The sequence below is a fragment of the Anolis sagrei genome, chromosome 8, assembly GCF_037176765.1.
Source record: "Anolis sagrei isolate rAnoSag1 chromosome 8, rAnoSag1.mat, whole genome shotgun sequence".
Classification (NCBI taxonomy): domain Eukaryota; kingdom Metazoa; phylum Chordata; class Lepidosauria; order Squamata; family Dactyloidae; genus Anolis; species Anolis sagrei.
This window is the reverse complement of record NC_090028.1, coordinates 26,432,774-26,451,182: the sequence shown is the minus strand read 5'-3', so window position 1 is coordinate 26,451,182 and position 18,409 is coordinate 26,432,774. Positions and strand designations below refer to the sequence as shown.

At 43.8% G+C, this 18,409-nt stretch overlaps 1 protein-coding gene across 3 annotated transcripts in view; it reads right to left on the bottom strand.

The window, feature by feature from the left end:
- Positions 1–18,409, bottom strand: part of ZFPM1 (zinc finger protein, FOG family member 1) — a 157,553-nt gene that overhangs the window by 17,935 nt on the left and 121,209 nt on the right. For all 3 annotated transcript variants that reach the window (XM_060787914.2, XM_060787915.2, XM_060787916.2), the window contains one exon: positions 7,312–7,445. In XM_060787914.2, the coding sequence (XP_060643897.2) occupies positions 7,312–7,445 (134 nt within the window). The remainder of the gene's footprint in view (positions 1–7,311; positions 7,446–18,409) is intronic.

Below are 18,409 nucleotides of genomic sequence, written 5' to 3'. Positions count from 1 at the left end.
ACAATGAAAGCACTCCCAACAGATAGCCGTCCAGCCTCTGTTGGAAAACCTCCAAAGAAGGAGACTTTACTATACTCAGAATCAGAATGTATTCAAAGCTCCTTTGGCCATGCAGGAACACACAACCAAAACTCTCCTGACAGATGGCCATCCAGCCTCTATTGCAAAACACTACAGAGAAGGGGATTCTGTCACTCCAAATCCTAGAGTTGGAAAGGGGCCTCCAAAGGTCATGCAGTCTAACCCCATTCTTTCACATGTGGTTGGCAGAATGACAGACATCCAAGGGATCCCCAAAAGCTATTTAGTCCAACCCTCTTCTTTCTTCTCCCAGGCAGGAAGACACAATAAAAGCACCCCCAACAGATAGCCATCCAGCCTTTGTTGGAAAATCTCCAAAGAAGGAGACTTTACTATACTCAGAATCATAATGTATTCTAAGATCCTTTGGCCATGCAGGAACACACCATCAAAGCTCTCCTGACAGATGGCCATCCAGCCTCTATTGCAAAACACTCCAGAGAAGGGGATTATGTCACTCCAAATACTAGAGTTGGAAAGGGGCATCCAAAGGTCATCTAGTCCAACCTCATTCTGTCACACGTGTTTGGCAGAATGACAGACGTGTGAGGGATCCCCAAAGACTATTTAGTCCAGCCTTCTTCTTTCTCCCAGGCAGGATGACACCACCCAAGCCCTCCTGACAGATGGCCATCCAGCCTCTGTTTACAAACCTCAAGTGCAGATGTACAGTGTAGGTCAGGCATGGGCAAACTTGGGGCCTCCAGGTGTTTTGGACTTCAACTCCCACAATTCCTAACAGCCTACCAGGCGCTGAAATCTGTTTTGGACATTGTGTGTGTTGGGGGTGCTTTTGGATCTCAAAACCATCAGAAAACACAGTGTTGGTCATAGGGGTCTTGTGGGAAGTATGGCCCAATTCTCTCAATGGTGGAGTTCAGAGTGCTCTTTGATTGTAGGTGAACTATAAATCCCAGCAACTACAACTCTCAAATGTCAAGGATTATTTTCCCCAAACTCCACATTTGGGCATATTGACTATTTGTGACAAGTATGGTCCAGATCCATTGTTGTTTAAACTCACAGTGCTCTCTGGATGTAGGTGAACTACAACTCCAAAACTCAAGGTCAATGCCCACCAAACTCTTCCAATACTTTCTCTTGGTCATGGGAGTTCTCTGTGCAAAGTCTGATTCAATTCCATCATTGGTGGGGTTCAGAATGCTCTTTGATTGTAGGTGAACTATAAATCCCAGCAACTACAACTCTCAAATGTCAAGAATTATTTTCTCCAAACTCCACTAGTGTTCACATTTGGGCATATTGTGCCAAGTATGGTCCAGATCCATACTTGTTTAAGTCCACAGTGCTCTCTGGATGTAGGTGAACTACAACTCCAAAACTCAAGGTCAATGCCCACCAAACTCTTCCAGTATTTTCTCTTGGTTATGGGAGTTCTGTGTGCCAATACACAATCAAAGCAGTCCCAACAGATGGCCATTTAGCCTTTGCTTTAAAAACACCCCAGAGAAAGAGGCTCTTGCATGACTTTTGTGCTTCTTTCTGGGCCAAACACATACCTTGATACAGGAGTCACTCCTTGGCGGCACATTGGAATGGAGACCGCTGCTTTTTCTTGCACCATCAGCAGAAGCGTACGAGTGTGTAAGAGAGGAGTGTGCGTGTGCGAGTCTGGTTCGATTCCATTGTTCGTGGAGTTCAGAATGCTCTTTGATTGTAGGTGAACTATAAATCCCAGCAACTGCAACTCCCAAATGTCAAGGTCTGTTTTCCCCAAACTCCACCAGTGTTCACATTTGGGCATATAGAATATTCATACCAAGTTTGGTCCAAATCCATCATTGTTTGAGTCCACAGTGCTCTCTGGATGTTTTCCCCCATCTCTCTTGAATACGGACTCATGGAGACCATTCCATAGGTGTGCACATCCTTTCCAGACAAGTTTTCCCCAAAATCTCCCCCTTGTTCCCCTATAAACAGGCCCACATTGGCGCACGCACGGTGTGACTCCATTCCGGTGGGGCTCCGTTCACAGCCTTGGCCTTGCCAGACACACACACATACACAAAGGGACCGGACGGAGAGAGAAGAGTCGGATAAACCTCCCTTGTTCTCCCTCGAAACAAAGAGGTCAGTGTCTCCGATCTGCGGAGGCCCCGATAACCATCGGAAACTGGATCCCAGTTGCATCCGCTTGGGACGCTGGATCTGGGGCAGTGCGGACCCCGTTTTGTGCCAGAGGAAGTGAAGGGAAGGGAAGGAGAGGGATTTGGCGGCTCTAAACGGAAGCCGGCATCGAGGGGAAAGGGAATTCCTTCCAGCAAAGACTGTGGACGGGATTTGTCCAAACCGGGTACCATTTTTGGATTAAGGGATCCCGTTAGAGCCACATGCAAGCACAAGTTCCTGGAGTTTGCGAATGAATGCAGTTTGGCACATTTTTCACTCACATGGCTTACTTCTGTGGAATCCTGGGAGTTGTAGTTTTGCAAGGTTCACTTCTATGAAATTCTGAGTCCTCACAAGGAGATAGGGCAGGATATAAATAAAGTGTTGTTGTTGTTTTACATGGTTCACTGCTATGAAATTCTGGGTGTTGTCGTATTACATGGCTAACTGCTATGGAATCCTGGGAGTTGTAGTTTTACAAGGTTCACTGCTATGAAATTCCTGGAGTTTTAGTATTACACAGCTCACTGCTATGGAATCCCAAAAATTATAGTTTTACAAGGCTCACTGCTATGAAATTCTGAGTGTTGTCGTATTACATGGCTAACTGCTATGGAATCCTGGGAGTTGTAGTTTTACAAGGTTCACTGCTATGAAATTCCTGGAGTTTTAGTATTACACAGTATTACACAGCTCACTGCTATGGAATCCCAGGAGTTATAGTTTTACAAGGTTTACTGCTATGTAACCCTGGGAGTTGTAGTTTCACAAGGCTCACTGCTATGGAATCCTGAGAGCTATAGTTTTACAAGGTTCACTGCTATGAAATTCCTGAAGTTGTATTATTACACAGCTCACTGCTATGGAATCCCGGGAGTTATAGTTTTACAAGGTTCACTGCTATGTAACCCTGGGAGTTGTAGTTTCACAAGGCTCACTGCTATGGGATCCTGAGAGCTGTAGTTTTACAAGGTTCACTGGTATGAAATTCTGGAGTTGTAGCATTACACATCCCACTGCTATGGAATCCTGAGAGCTGTAGTTTCACAAGGTTCACTAGTGTGAAATTCTGGTAGTTGTAGTTTCACAAGGCTCGTTGCTATGGAATCTTGAGAGCTATAGTTTTGCAAGGTTCACTGCTACAAAATTTCTGGAGTTGTAGCATTACACATCCCACTGCTATGGAATCCTGAGAGCTGTAGTTTCACAAGGTTCACTAGTGTGAAATTCTGGTAGTTGTAGTATTACATGGCTCACTGATATGGTATCCTGGGAGTTACAATTTTACAAGGCCTTTTGTATTTTATGCCAAAATGTGCCAGGGCCTCACCAAACTACAAGTCCCAGGTTCTCATAGAATTGAACCTTAGTATTGAACCACATTCATTTTATAATCTGACTCCTTTCTTTCTTGGCAAAAGAAATAAAAAGTTCCAGGAATTTGAAATCAAGATCAGATCGAAAGAGGAGTGGAAGATCTCTCTCTCTCTTGTCGGATTCCAGTAAAAATATTGCGAAATCTTTCCCTTCCCAAAATAAACAAATAATAATATAAAAATTACAAAAAGTGATAAGAATAATATAGGGAGAAGGTGGATGGTCTAAAGCAGGCATGGGCAAACTTCAGCCCTCCGGGTGTTTTGGACTACAACTCCCACAACCAATGCACTTTGGTTGTAGGTGAATTATAAATCAGAGCAACTACAACTCCCAAATGTCTAGGACTATTTCCCCCAAGCTACACCAATGTTCACATTTGGGTATATTGAGTATTTGTGCCAAGTTTGACCCAGATCCATCGTTGTTTGAGTTCACAGTCCTCTCTGGATGTAGGTGAACTGCAACTCCAAAACTCAAGGTGAATGCCCACCAAACTCTTCCAGTATTTTCTCTTGGCCATGGGAGTTCTGTGTGGGAAGTTTGGCCCAATTCTATCGTTGGTGGGGTTCAGAATGCTCTTTTGATTGTAGGTGAACTATAAATCCCAGCAACAACTCCCAAATCTCAAGGTCTATTTTCCACAAACTCCACCAGTGTTACCATTTGGGCATATTGAGTATTTGTGCCAAGTTTGGTCCAGATCCATTGTTGTTTGAGTTCACAGTGCTCTCCGGATGTAGTTGAACTACAACTCCAAAACTCAAGGTCAATGCCAAACTCTTCCAGTATTTTCTCTTGGTCATGGGAGTTCTGTGTGGGAAGTTTGGCCCAATTCTCTCGGTGGTGGGGTTCAGAATCCTTTGATTGTAGGTGAGCTATAAATCCCAGCAACTACAACTCCCAAATGTCAAGGACTATTTTCTCCAAACTCCACCAGTGTTCACATTTGGGCATATTGAGTATCTGTGCCAAGTCTGGTCCAGACCCATCGTTGTTTGAGTCCACAGTGCTCTCTGGATGTAGGTGAACTACAACTCCAAAACTCAAGGTCAATGCCCACCAAACTCTTTCAGTATTTTCTCTTGGCCATGGGAGTTCTGTGTGGGAAGTTTGGCCCAATTCCCTTTCTGGTGGGGTTCAGAATCTTCTTTGATTGTAGGTGAACTATAAATCCCAGCAACTACCACCCGCAAGTGTCAAGATCTATTTTCTCCAAACTCCACCAGTGTTCACATTTGGGCATATTGAGTATCTGTGCCAAGTCTGCTCCGGATCCATCGTTGTTTGAGTTCACAGTGCTCTCTGGATGTAGGTGAACTACAACTCCAAAACTCAAGGTCAATGCCCACCAAACTCTTCCAGTATTTTCTCTTGGTCGTGGGAGTTCTGTGTGCCACATTTGGTTCAATTCCATCCTTGGTGGAGTTCAGAATGCTCTTAAGTTGTAGGTTAAGTAAACACCCCAGCAACTACAACTCCCAAATGATGAAATCAATGGTATTAAGGGCTTGCGGCATTAGGAAGGTTGAGAACCACTGGTCTATTGGTTTCTGAATGTTATGAATGTGGTTCTAGTTCTGGAGCTTATGCACATTTTGGGGACCCTTTCGGCCTCCCCATCCTTTGAACCCCCAAACGTACGAAACCCCCACAAATGTACCTTTATTGACTTCCAACTCTTGCCCTTTGACCTAGGGAAGAGTAAATCTTTTTGGGGGGAAGTTTGGGAGGAGAAAAGGGAGGATGCGGTGGGTCTACTGGGAACCAGTCCAAGGCTCTTCAGTGGTGCTGGTCCGCCTCTCCCTTCCTTCTCTTTCTCGCTCTGTCTCTCAACTCCAGCCTCCCAGTTTTATCTTCCTTTCTTTCCTTCTTTTTTTTGCGCCGAATTAAATCCTTGATTAACCCTTATCTTGCCAGCTTGGCGGCTATCTCTCCTGTGGCGCCGCATGTCCAGACAACCGGTGCAGGATGATTGATTTCTTAAAGATAGGCCTCGGCTGCTTTTTTCTGATACTTCGTTTATTGTCTAAATATTTTTGCTCCCATTTCAGCAGCTTCCCTTATCAAGCCCTGTTGATGGTTCCCAGCCCTGACTCAACTGCCTTCCCTCCTCCCCCGTTGACTCTTTCTCTTTCTTTCTTTCTTTCTTTCTTTCTTTCTTTCTTTTCCTTCCTTTCTACCTTTCTCCCTTTTCTTTCTTTTCCTTCCTCTTTCTTTCCTTCCTGCTTCCCTTCCTTCCACCCTCTCTTCGTTTGTTCTATCCTTCCTTCCTTCCTTCCTTCCTTCCTTCCTTCCTTCCTTCCTTCCTTCCTTGTTCACTTCTTTCCATTCTTTCCTTCCTGCTTCACTTCCCCCCTCCCTCCCTCCATTACTTCCTTTTTCCTTTTTCTCCCGCCCTCCCTCCCTCCCTTTATTTCCTTTCCTTCCTTTATTCTTTTCCTCCTTCTTTCCTTCCTTCCTTCTTTCTGCCCCTCCTTCTTTACTTCTTTCCCTCCTTCTTTCCTTCACTCCTTCTTTCTTAGCTTCTTTCTTTCCCCTTGTCCTTCTTTCTTTACCTTCCTCTTTCCTTCCTTCCTTCCCACCTTCTTTTCTTACTTCTTTCTTTCCCTCCTTATTTCCTTCTTTATCTTCTTCTTTCCTTCCTTCCCTCCTTCTTTCTTTCCCTTCTTCTTTCCTTCCTTCTTTCCTTCCTCCCTGCCTGCCTTCGTTCCATCCATCCTCCCCACTTTCTCTCCAATTTCTTTTTCTTCTATCCTTTCTTTCTTCTTCCCTTTCTTTTTTCTCCTTCCACCCTTCTTTTCACCTTCCTTCTTTCTTTTCCTCCCATCCTCCCTCCCTTCATTTTTTCTTCAGTCCTTCGTTCCTTCCTTTCCCCCTTCTTTCCATCTTTCCTTTCTTTCCTTTTCCTCCCTCCACCATGCCCTCTATTTTTCTCCCTCCTCCTCCTCCTCCTCCTCCTCCCCTTCCCTTCCCTTCCCTTATTCTTCATCTTCCCCTCCCTCCTTCCCTTCTTTCTTTCCCACCTGATTCCACAATCCAGATGATTGCATATCCAAATTTAGGATTTGTTATCCGCAGCAACGTCCTTTTATTTTTGCAGATTTCACCTAAATCCCATTTATGACTTTGGGTGCATTTATGCAATAGAACTAATGCAGTTTCAGCCAAGTTGTAGTTTTGCAAGAGGTTTAATCTTCCCTACAACAGAGTGTTCCTGCCTTGTCAAACTAGAACTCCCAGGATTCCGTCGTGGCAATTAAAGGGGTGTCAAAACTGCACTCACTCTATAGTGCAGATGCATCAAGATGCTCTTTCCCTTTTTTGCCTTGACTCTTGTGCATCTTTTTGCACATTCATTGGTCACCTGCATGCGCTCACGGTTGCTGAATGCGGATTAAATGGCCTGAACCCAACGGAACTGCAGCGCAGCAGCGGGAAATTAAGCCTGTCTCCTGTTGGGATTTCAAAAGGAAACATTGCAAGGTCTGTTACAAAAAGGGAAGCTTTCGAGAAATAATAGGATTAGCTGCACAGGGGAGGTTGTTACCTGTGGACGGTCACTTTGCTACCAGAAAAGCTTGGGATGATTATCCTTTGGATGGATTGCAAATCCCAGAATTCCCCCCAAAGCTGGGAATTGCAATACACCAAAAGGAAAACCGTTCCACATGGGAAAAATAATTTTCTTAGCGACTATAAGCAATTGCTTTGTATCTTTACCTGCTCTCCATGTCCAGGAGATGAGGCTTCGCTTTGGATGTTGCCCCGATAGGGACCCCACGACAATCCTTCCGGCACATTCTGCTTGGCCCACAGTTTTTTCCCCTCCTCGGAAGTCATCATCTCCAGCTCAGCTATTAATAAATACGAGAAATATACATTCATTAATGACTTTCTCTTTGCATCAGACGGAAACTAAATGCAAAAATGCAATGTTGTTTCCAACTTATGGGGTTTTTCTTCTGTTGCCCTTTGAGGCCGAGAGAGTGTGGGTCTCAAGAGTCTATGGCTGGATCTACATTGCCATCTAACACAGCCTGAAACTGAATTATATGCTCAATATAGATCCATATAAGGCACTCTATGAGTTTCAGACTGCATTATACGGCAGTACCGAGCCAACCGTAATCTACGGGGGTTGAATGAAAAGTAATGCCTCCACCTTCGTTACTTGGGTTTGGATGGGAATATTTTAATAAATCAAATGCAGAAATAATCCTTAGATTTTGCTCTTTATCTACCACTATTTATTATTTGTTTATTTATTTGCAGCATTTTTACCCTGCCCTTCTCAACCCGCGGGGTGGGGTGGGGGGAACTCAAGAGCGGCTAACAAAGGCAGCAATTCGATGCCACAAATCAATAGCACAGTATAAAATCATAAATACATACAGAGTTAAAACAATAGCAATTAATTATAACCAATTATCATAACAGTAATTAAAACAATATTCAGTCAACCCTATTCACTTTCCCACATAATCACCACATAATTCCCACATAATCACCAGACAATTGGATACATTTCTGCCAACGATGAACAAGTTTTCTGAAGCCGTCACGGAAGAAGTCGACACTCTGTTTTCACAACCCATTGTGCACAGATCTTCCAATAGCCAAGCAAAGCATTAATGTGACCCAAATGTTCTTGTGAAATGCCGATTATGCTTGAAAATTCTCTCTGAGTGATACGACGATCGTGCTGAATCAATCTGTCAACCTTTTGCTTGTGAAACTCAGTGGTTGCTGTCACAGGATGTCCAACTCTTTGTCCTGCAAGTCGGATGTTCCCACCTCAACATCTTTAAACTTTCTCGCCCAACGATGCACAGTACTCACATCACCACAATCACCATAAACAGCTTGCATTCTCTGATTAATCTCCCTCAGGGTGACACCTTCTGCTGTCAAGAATTCAATGACTGCATGTTGCTTAAGTTGCATTGACCGACCGTCTGCGCAGGGTTCCATACTTCGCACTTTAACAACACAACTGTTCAATGCTAAGGCTTCCCGTCAAAACGGAACTGTAGAGGAGAGTCTACTGAACAAGCCAGTACCTGCTGCATACCAGTACTGCCATCTGTTGAGGAGTTACGAAGGTGGAGGCATTACTTTTCATTCAACCCTCGTACATTTAGAAGTAATGCAGTTTGGCCCCGCTTGAACTGCCATGGCTCAATGTCATCGGATCAATGGAGTTGTAGATCGTCAGCATAGATTAAACTCTCTGTCCCTTCTGGCAGTGGCTGATCATTTGTGTAAAGTTTCATCTATATTGATGGTCGTGTTTCATTTATGCTGATGATCGCGCCATCACCACCCAAGCAGGGAGCTTTGAAATGGTTGAACAGAAGCTCTCTGAAGCTTGAGGTGCTCTTACAGCTGTATTACATGGAAAAACAGCTGATTCCTAATCCATCTAAAATACGGGCGTGTGGGTTTTCACTTCAAGAAGAGACATCATCTCAAGCTCTGAGGATGACCTGGGAAGGAATCCCACTGGAGCATTGCAGCATACCATAATAATAATAATAATAATAATAATAATAATAATCTTTATTTATACCCCGCCACTAATCTCCCCAAAGGGGATTCGGGGCGGCTTACATGAGGCCGAGCCCAAAAATACGTTAACAGGAAAAAATTTAAAAAATAAAACAACAAAATAATGGAATGAGAAATCAATCACAATGAGCGAGCCACATGTACAACATAAAATGAGAAAACTCTGGATGAGAAAAAGAAGAAATGTTTGTGAGGGATAAACTTGTAGGAGATGGAATAGTGAAGACAGGCTTTCACAGAGGCAAAGGGAAGTACAATAAGAGGACAACATTATGGGAGGAATGACAAAAAAGAGGTACATGGTCACTCTCCAAAAGCGCAACGGAAAAGCCAAGTTTTGAGATCCTTCTTGAAGGCTGCTATGGTAGGGGCTTGCCTAATCTCACCAGGTAGTGAGTTCAGAGTTGGGGGGCCACCGCGGAGAAGGCTCTCTCCCTCGTTTCCACAAGTTGAGCCTGTGATGGAGGAAGAGGCGAAAGGAGGGCCTCCCCCGAAGATTGAAGAGAACGGGCAGGTTTGTGGGCGGAGAAGCGGTCATGAAGGTAGGCGGGTCTCTGACTTACAACAAGTACTGCTTGAATATTAATCAAAAAGTGGGCGCTAGAAACAATATCATACGAAATCTGACTGGCACAACCTGGGGATCACAATTGGACACAGTGAGGACATCTGCTCTTGCATTTTGCTATTCTGCTGCTGAGTATGCATGCCCAGGGTGGTTTACATAGCACCACGTTAAAACAGTGGATGTGGCTCTTAATGAGACATACCACATTGTCACAGGATGTCTACACCCTACACCACTGGAGAAAAGTGGGCGCTAGAAACAATATCATACGAAAGCTGACTGGCACAACCTGGGGATCACAATTGGACACAGTGAAGACATCTGCCCTTGCACTATGCTATTCTGCTGCTGAGTACGCATGCCCAATGTGGCATGCATGGATGTGGCTCTTAATGAGACATGCCGCATTATCACAGGATGTCTACACCCTACACCGCTGGAGAAATTATACTGTTTAGCGTCACCTGACATCTGCTGGGAAGTCACAGCCAATAATGAAAGAACCAAGGTGGTGACATCTCCGGCCCACCCCCTGTTCGGATATCAGCCAGCATGCCAACACCTTAAATCAAGAAATAGTTTTCTAAGATCTACAGTGATACTTGCAGGAACACTTCAGCAAGCTAGAGTCCAAAAGTGGCAGGCTAAAACTCAGGAGTTCAATCCATGGCTGATACCAAATGAGAGACTCCCTCCTGAGCACACAAGAAGATTGGGTGACTTGGAAGGTGCTGAACAGACTGAGCTCTGGAACCACGAGATGCAAAAATGGGGCGACAAAGTGGAGTCCATGACATGCGAGTGCGGAGAAGAACGAACCACAGACCACCAACAACAATGTGGTCTGAGCCCTGGCACATGCATAATGGAGGACCTTCTTATAGCAACACCAGAGGCATCCAAGCGGCCAGATTCTGGTCAAAGGACATTTAGTATCATGCCAAGTTTTCTAAACTTTGTGTTTTTTAAATACATTACAACCGCACCCTTGGTCCACTTCTGACACGACAAATAAAAATGGAGTCTTGGTTTGCCAGAAAAAGCCTCAAGACCTTGTAAAACTATAACTCCTATGATTCTACAGAGGTTAAAAAGTGGCGTCAAACTGCATCAACATTATAACAATTGGGAGGGAATAATTATGCTTCGCAGCGCACCAGATCCAAACCCAAATGGATCCCTTTGCTTGCAAAAGCAATAGGCTGCGGCGTCTCCAAACACAGAGTTTTGGGAGTTGTAGTTCCCACAAAGGGCCGAGCTTGGGAATGTGAACTCGGGCTGCGGCTTCTCCAAACACAGAGTTTTGGGAGTTGTAGCTCCCACAAAGGGCTGAGTTTGGGAATGTGAACTGCTCAACGTGCGCAGCGCATGCCGAGAGTCTCCTCTCTCTTTCCTGATGTAGGTGACTGCTTTTCTGGAACCTTTTACTTCCTTCTCCAGAGCGTTTGATGTGGATCAACGGAACGGAGCAATCCGGTTTCAAAGCCCACGCAGGGCGCCCGTCCGCACTGGATCTCATCCAGCCTCCCTTTCTAGGGCCTCCTCCTTCCTTCGCTTTGTCCATTTCTCCATTTTCTCCCTGTTTCCCAACCCAAGGGGAGTCTCCCTTTCCCATCCATCTGTGGTATTGCTTAGCTGCCACCTTATCTGCCCGCTGAAAGATGAAGGTGCAGCTAAAACATTTTCGGCCGCCCGATTTCCATGTTATCTTGGCCATTAAACCCAGGCGCTTATCGGCCCATCGGGGCCATTAAGCGTGCTCCAAGCAGAGGGTCCTAATGAAGCCAAATGGAGAGGCTCCCTTACTCCAGGCATAAGAATCACTGCATCCTAGAGTTAGGAGGGGCACCCAAAGGCCATCCAGTCCAACCCTATTATTAAATATAGACATGGATTGATTGGCCCATTAATTGAATTATAGCATCCTAGGGTTGGAAGGGGCACCCAAAGGCCATCCAGTCCAACCTTATTATTAACTATAGAAATGGATTGATTGGCCCATTGATTGAATCATAGAATCCTAGGGTTGGAAGGGGCACCCAAAGGCCATCCAGTCCAACCCTATCATTAAATATAGACATGGATTGATTGGCCCATTGATTGAATTATAGCATCCTAGGGTTGGAAGGGGCACCCAAAGGCCATCCAGTCCAACCCTATTATTAAATATAGAAATGGATTGATTTGGCCCATTAATTGAATCATAGAATCCTAGATTTGGAAGGGGCACACAAAGGCCATCCAGTCCAACCCTATTATTAAATATAGAAATGGATTGATTGGATCATTAATTGAATAATAGAATCCTAGATTTGGAAGGGGCACACAAAGGCCATCCAGTCCAACCCTATTATTAAATATAGAAATGGATTGATTGGATCATTAATTGAATCATAGAATCCTAGATTTGGAAGGGGCACACAAAGGCCATCCAGTCCAACCCTATTATTAAATATAGACATGGATTGATTGGATCATTAATTGAATTATAGCTTCCTAGGGTTGGAAAGGGCACCCAAAGGCCATCCAGTCCAACCCTATTATTAACTATAGAAATGGATTGATTGGCCCATTGATTGAATTATAGCATCCTAAGGTTGGAAGGGGAACCCAAAGGCCATCCAGTCCAACCCTATTATTAAATATAGAAATGGATTGATTGGTCCACTGATTGAATCATAGAATCCTACTATTAGAAAGAGCACCCAATGGCAATCCAGTCCAACCTGATTTTTCCATGGAGAACGACACAATGAAAGCCCTCCAGACAGATGGCCATCTAGCCACTGTTTAAACACATCCAGAAAAGAGACACATGAGCAGGCTGAAATCCTAGTCTTTCATAAAATCACAGAGTTGGAAGGGGCACCCAAAGGCCATCCAGTCCAACCCCATTGTTAATTATACAAATTAATTGATTGGTCCATTGATTGAATCATAGAACCCTACAATTAGAAGGGACATGCAAAGGCCATCCAGTCCACCTCCCTTCTGCCATGCAGAACGACACAATGAAAGCCCTCCCGACAGATGGCCATCCAGCCACTGCTTAAAGACATCCAGAAAAGAGACAAGCGAGCAGGGAGAAATTCTAGTCTTTCATGGAATCACAGAGTTGGAAGGAGAACGCAAAGGCCATCCAATCCAAAGCTATAATTAAATATAGACATTGATTGATTGGCCATTGATTGAATCACAGAATCCTACAATTAGAAGGGGCACCCAAGGACCATTCAGTCCAACACCATTGTTAAATACAGACATGGATTGATTGGTCCATTGATTGAATCATAGCATCCTAGGGTTGGAAGGGGAACCCAAAGGCCATCCAGTCCAACCCTGTTATTAAATATAGAAATTATATTGGTCCATTGACTGAATCATAGAATCCTAGAGTTGGAAGGAGCACCTAAGGGCCATCCGATTCAACCTGATTTTGCCATACATAAAGACACAATGAAAGCCCTCCCGACAGATGGCCATTCAGCCACTGTTTAAACACATCCAGAAAAGAGGCATGTGAGCAGGGAGAAATCCTGGTCTTTCATAGAATCACAAAGTTGGAAGGGGCATGCAAAGGCCATCCAATCCACCTCCCTTCTGCCATCAGAAATAATAATAATAATAATAATAATAATAATAATAATAATAATAAATTCTTTGTTTGTTTACATCCCACTTTCCTCTCTTAAGCGAGACTCAACGTGGTTCCCGACACTATAAATGACATGAATTACAACTTGAAAAGCCTACAACACACAAACATTAGAATGGAATGGTTTGTTGTAGGTTTTTCGGGCTATATGGCCTTGTTCTAGAAGCATTCTCTCCTGATGTTTTGCCTGCATCTATGGCAAGCATCCACAGAGGTTGTGAGGTCTTTGACAATACATTAGAATGGAATATATAAATATAAATAAATAAAATCACAGAAAGAGACTTGAAAAGTACATTACAATTCTGCACAGTTTTGGCAAAGAACAGAAGGACGCAAAGAGATTGTGGCTAATTCAATTGACTTTAGAAATGATGCCGAAAAGAGGAATCCATGGCACTTTGTAGTACATGTAAGTTTCCCCTTTTTGCATCCATTGGGAGGGTTTTTAAATGCTCCTGAAGCCAGATGCCAAAGCTTGGTTTGATTTACGGCGGAGAGAGAAAGAGACGGACCCCACGCTTTAAGCAAAAGCCCACCCACACGATTGATGCTGCTTTGCTCCGTGTGGGATTAGCAAAAGTAACACAGCGCTTGGGAGATCCGGTCAAGGCTTTTTGGAATGTTTCATTCCGAAATCACCCCTTTTGCACTTCCCATAACCGTAATTCATCAGCAAAAGAAAAAAAAACTGCCCTGGATTAGGATATACCTCCAACTGATAAATGCCACCCTTCCATAGATCAGCATTTGCAAGAGATACATCCCAGCTGAAGGATAAGCCACATGCGCTGGGCTCTAAGGCTGAATCTACACTGCCATATAATGCAGTTTGAGACTGCGTCCATGCATGCACGCACTGCCTGCCTCTCTCTTAAAATAATATAATATACTAGCTGTCCCCTGCCAGGTGTTGCTGTGGCCCAGTCTGTTGATTTGGAAAATAAAGTAATGAGAAAGTGTTGGTTTCTAATATATGTAATTTATATTTGTGGGTAAACAGTATTTCTTGTTGTTTCTTTGTCCGTGTTGATGTGGAGAGTGTCTGGTTTGCCCACCCTGGAACATGCAACATATCATTGTCCTTCTTTAGGGGTCCCTTTCAAATCTAGGATACTATATCTCTGTGTGTGAATCATATATATTTATCTATATCTATAGCTGGAGGGAGGTTTGTCAGGAGGGCTCTGATTAATGTTTTCTTGCCCTGATGACGGGAGTTGGACTGGATGGCCTTAAGTATTTTCTGTTGGCCATGGGGGTTCTGTGTGGGAAGTTTGCCCCGATTCTGTCATTTGTGGGGTTCAGAATACTCTTTGATTGTAGGTGAACTGTGAATCCCAGTGACTACAACTCCCAAATGTCAAGGTCTATTTCCCCCAAACCCCACCTCTGTTCATATTTGGACATATTGAGTGCTTGTGCCAAGTTTGGTCCAGATCCATCATTGTTTGAGTCCACAGTGCTCTCTGGATGTAGGTGAACTACAACTCCCAAACTCAAGGTCAATGCCCACCAAACCCTTCCAGTATTTTCTGTTGGACATGGGAGTTCTGTTTGCCAAGTTTGGTTCAATTCCATCGTTGATAGAGTTCAGAATGCTCTTTGATTGGAGGTGAACTATAAATCCCAGCAGCTACAACTCCCAAATGACAAAATCATATTTTTTTTTAATGATGGTCTCTCCTTGTGTTGTGAGACGTTTTGTTGCCAAATTTGGTGTGATTTCGTTCATTGGTTCTTTTGTCTTTAAGGTACTCATTATGCACAGAGAATTTTTATATATATAGATGATGATGATATAACATAAGCATATTCCTATATGTCGCTCTGGGCCAGAGTGAAGAGAGAGGGAGCCAGGGGACAGTTCCACCTTGTCTCCTATGCTATTTTAATAATATAATATATTGTATATACATATATTTATAATATTATAATGTAATGCAATATAATAATAATATAATATTATAATTATATATTTATATTACATGTGAGCTTGTTGACCAAAAGGTCGCAGGTTAGATCCCAGGGAGCGGTGTGAGCTTCTGCTGTCAGCCCTAGCTTCTGCCAACCTAGCAGTTCGAAAACATGCAAATGTGAGTAGATCAATAGGTACCGCTCCGGTGGGAAGGTAACGGCGCTCCATGCAGTCATGCTGGCCACATGACCTTGGAGCTGTCTATGGACAACGCTGGCTCTTCGGCTTAGAAATGGAGGTGAGCACCACACCCCAGAGTCAGACATGACTGGACTTAATGTCAGGGGACAACCTTTACCTAATATTACTAATAATATTACAATGTAGTGGTATAGTGCAATATAGCAATGTTTAATGCTGATATTGTACTATGCTAATAATCTATATATATAAATCTGTAAGGGGCATCCAACAGGACAGCAAAACTCAAAAACCCCCCAACGAAAATTAACCAAAATTCCCATGCACATACCTCAACCCACAAGGTACAAACAAATCGAATCAAAATAAAAAAACACAACAACACACTCACAAAATGACAAAAAACTGAGCATGCCAACGCATCCTGCGCACCTCCCTCCCCGCTCTGCCAAAGCCCCGCCCACACCCACCGAGGCCCCGCCCCTGCACTCCTCCTCCTCCCACCCCCCTCCGCCGAAGCCCCGCCCACACCCACCGAGGCCCCACTCCTGCACTCCTCCTCCTCCTCCCACCCCCCTCCGTTGTAGCTGCTGGGATTTATAGTTTACCTATAATCAAAGCATTCTGAACTCCACCAACGACGGAATTAAACCAAACGTGGCACATAGGACTCCCATGAGAAGGGTTTGGTAAGCATTGGGAAGGAAGGAAGGAAGGAGGGAAGGCAGGAAAGAAAGAGGTACCGAAGGAAGGAAGAAGAGAAAGTAGAAAGGAAAGAAAAATAAAAGGAGGGAAAGGCAGGAAAGAGGTAAAGAAGGAAGGAGAAAAGGAAATAAAAAATGAAAGAAGGAAGGAAACATGGAGGGAAGAAAGGAGCCAAAGGAAGAAAGGGGAAGGGAATGAAGGAAAGAGAGAAAGATGAAACCAAGGAGCGAAAGAAGGAAAGAAAGAAAGAAAGAAAGAAAGAGGTAGAGAAGGAAGAAAGGAGAGAAAGGGGGAGAAAAAGGGGGAAGGAATAGGTAGTACCTCTCTTTCATAATACTCCAGATATCTACCTCTACTTTGAAAAGATTTACTATAGGCCACAGCAACGCGTGGCAGGGTACAGCTAGTATAATATATTATATGTAATATATACCTTGGAAGCCGCTCTGAGTCCCCTTCGGGGTGAGAAGGGCAGCATATAAATGTCGTAAATAAAAAAATAATTTTCATTACTAGCTATGATCAAATGTATGTCACAAATCTTGGTTGAAGGATCGGCCGCATGCTCTGGGCTCTAAGGCTGGATCTACACTGCTGTATAATGCAGTTTGAAATTGCATCCATCCATGCATACAATGCCTCTCTCTTATATTAATAATATAATGATATAATCTATCTATATATCTTCTATCTATACATCTATACACATTTACATCAACATACACATAATACAATCAAAATGTGAATGTGTTGTGTGTATGTAAGTAACGGAGGTGTCCACTTACACAGACAGCTTCCGGCCTCCACAAACAGCTACAGCTCCCACTACTCAGGAGACACCAATAGCCCTTCTTCCAGTGACACTGCAGGTTATAGTGAGCACCATGAACATGTCCAAAAGCCCTGCCAATGTTCTCCACAAACACCATACTGCCCACCACCCAAGTGAAGATTTTCATAAGGGGACAATTCCATTCTAGATTTTACCTGTTTCCTCCACCACAGACATCACAGTGTTTCTTACTCTCTCCATTGGTGTGGAATTTGCATAACCCCGCCCACTGCCTCTCCCTTAACCCTTTCCTATTATTTTCTATGTCACACAGCAAACAAAAGGAATTGATAAGCAACTGAACATACTAAAGAGGTTTGGGGAGAATTCAGCATGATTTATAGGAGTTGTACGTCCTGTAATTTATAGTTCACCTGCAATCTAAGAGCACTCTGGACCCCACCAACGATGGACCTAGAACTAACTTGGCACATAGAACCCACATGACCAAAAAACATACTGAAAGACTTTGGAGGGATTTATAGGAGTTGTAGCTCATCTACATCCTGAGTTATAGATACTGGGATTGATAGTTCACCTGCAATTAATGAGCACTCAAGTCCATCAAAGATGGAATTGGACCAAACTTGGCACACAGAGACCCCATGACCAGCAAAAAAAAATACTGGAGGCCTTATTGGGATAAGAGGAGAAGGAGGAGGAAGAAGGAGAAGAAGAGGATGATGAAGAGAAGGAGGAGGAAGATGAGGAAGAAGAAGAAGACAAAGAAAATGAAGAGGAGGAGAAGAAAGAGAAAGATGAGGAGGAGGAGGAGGAAGACAAAGAAGATGAAGGAGAGGAGGAAGAGGAAGATGAGGAGGAGGAAGAGAAAGAGCAAGAAGAGGAAGGGAAGAAGAAGACAAAGAAGATGAAGGAGCGGTGGAAGAGGAAGATGAGGAAGAGGAAGAAAAAGAGGAAGAAGAGGAGGCAAAAGAAGAATAAGATAAAGATGAAGGAGAGAAGGAAAAGGAGGAGGAGGAAAAAGAGGAGGGGAAGGAGGAGGAAGACATAGTGGAAGAAAATGGAGGCGGAGGAGGAGGAGGAAGACAAAGAAGAAGATGAAGATGAGGAAGAGGATGAAGAGGAGGAAGACAAAGAGAAGTTGAAGAAGAGGAGGAGGAAGATGACGAAGTGGAAGAAGATGAAGATGAGGAGGATGAAGAGGAGGAGGAGGAGGAGGAGGAGGGAAAAGAAAAAGAAGAAGATGAGAAAGAGGGCGAGGAAGATGAGGAAGAGGAAGAGAAAGAAAAAGAAGAAGAGGAGGTGAAAGAAGAAGATAAAGAAGATGAAGGAGAGGAGAAAAAGGAGGAGGAGGAGGAGATAGAGGAAGAAAATGGAGGAGGAGGAAGACAAAGAAGAAGATGAAGATGA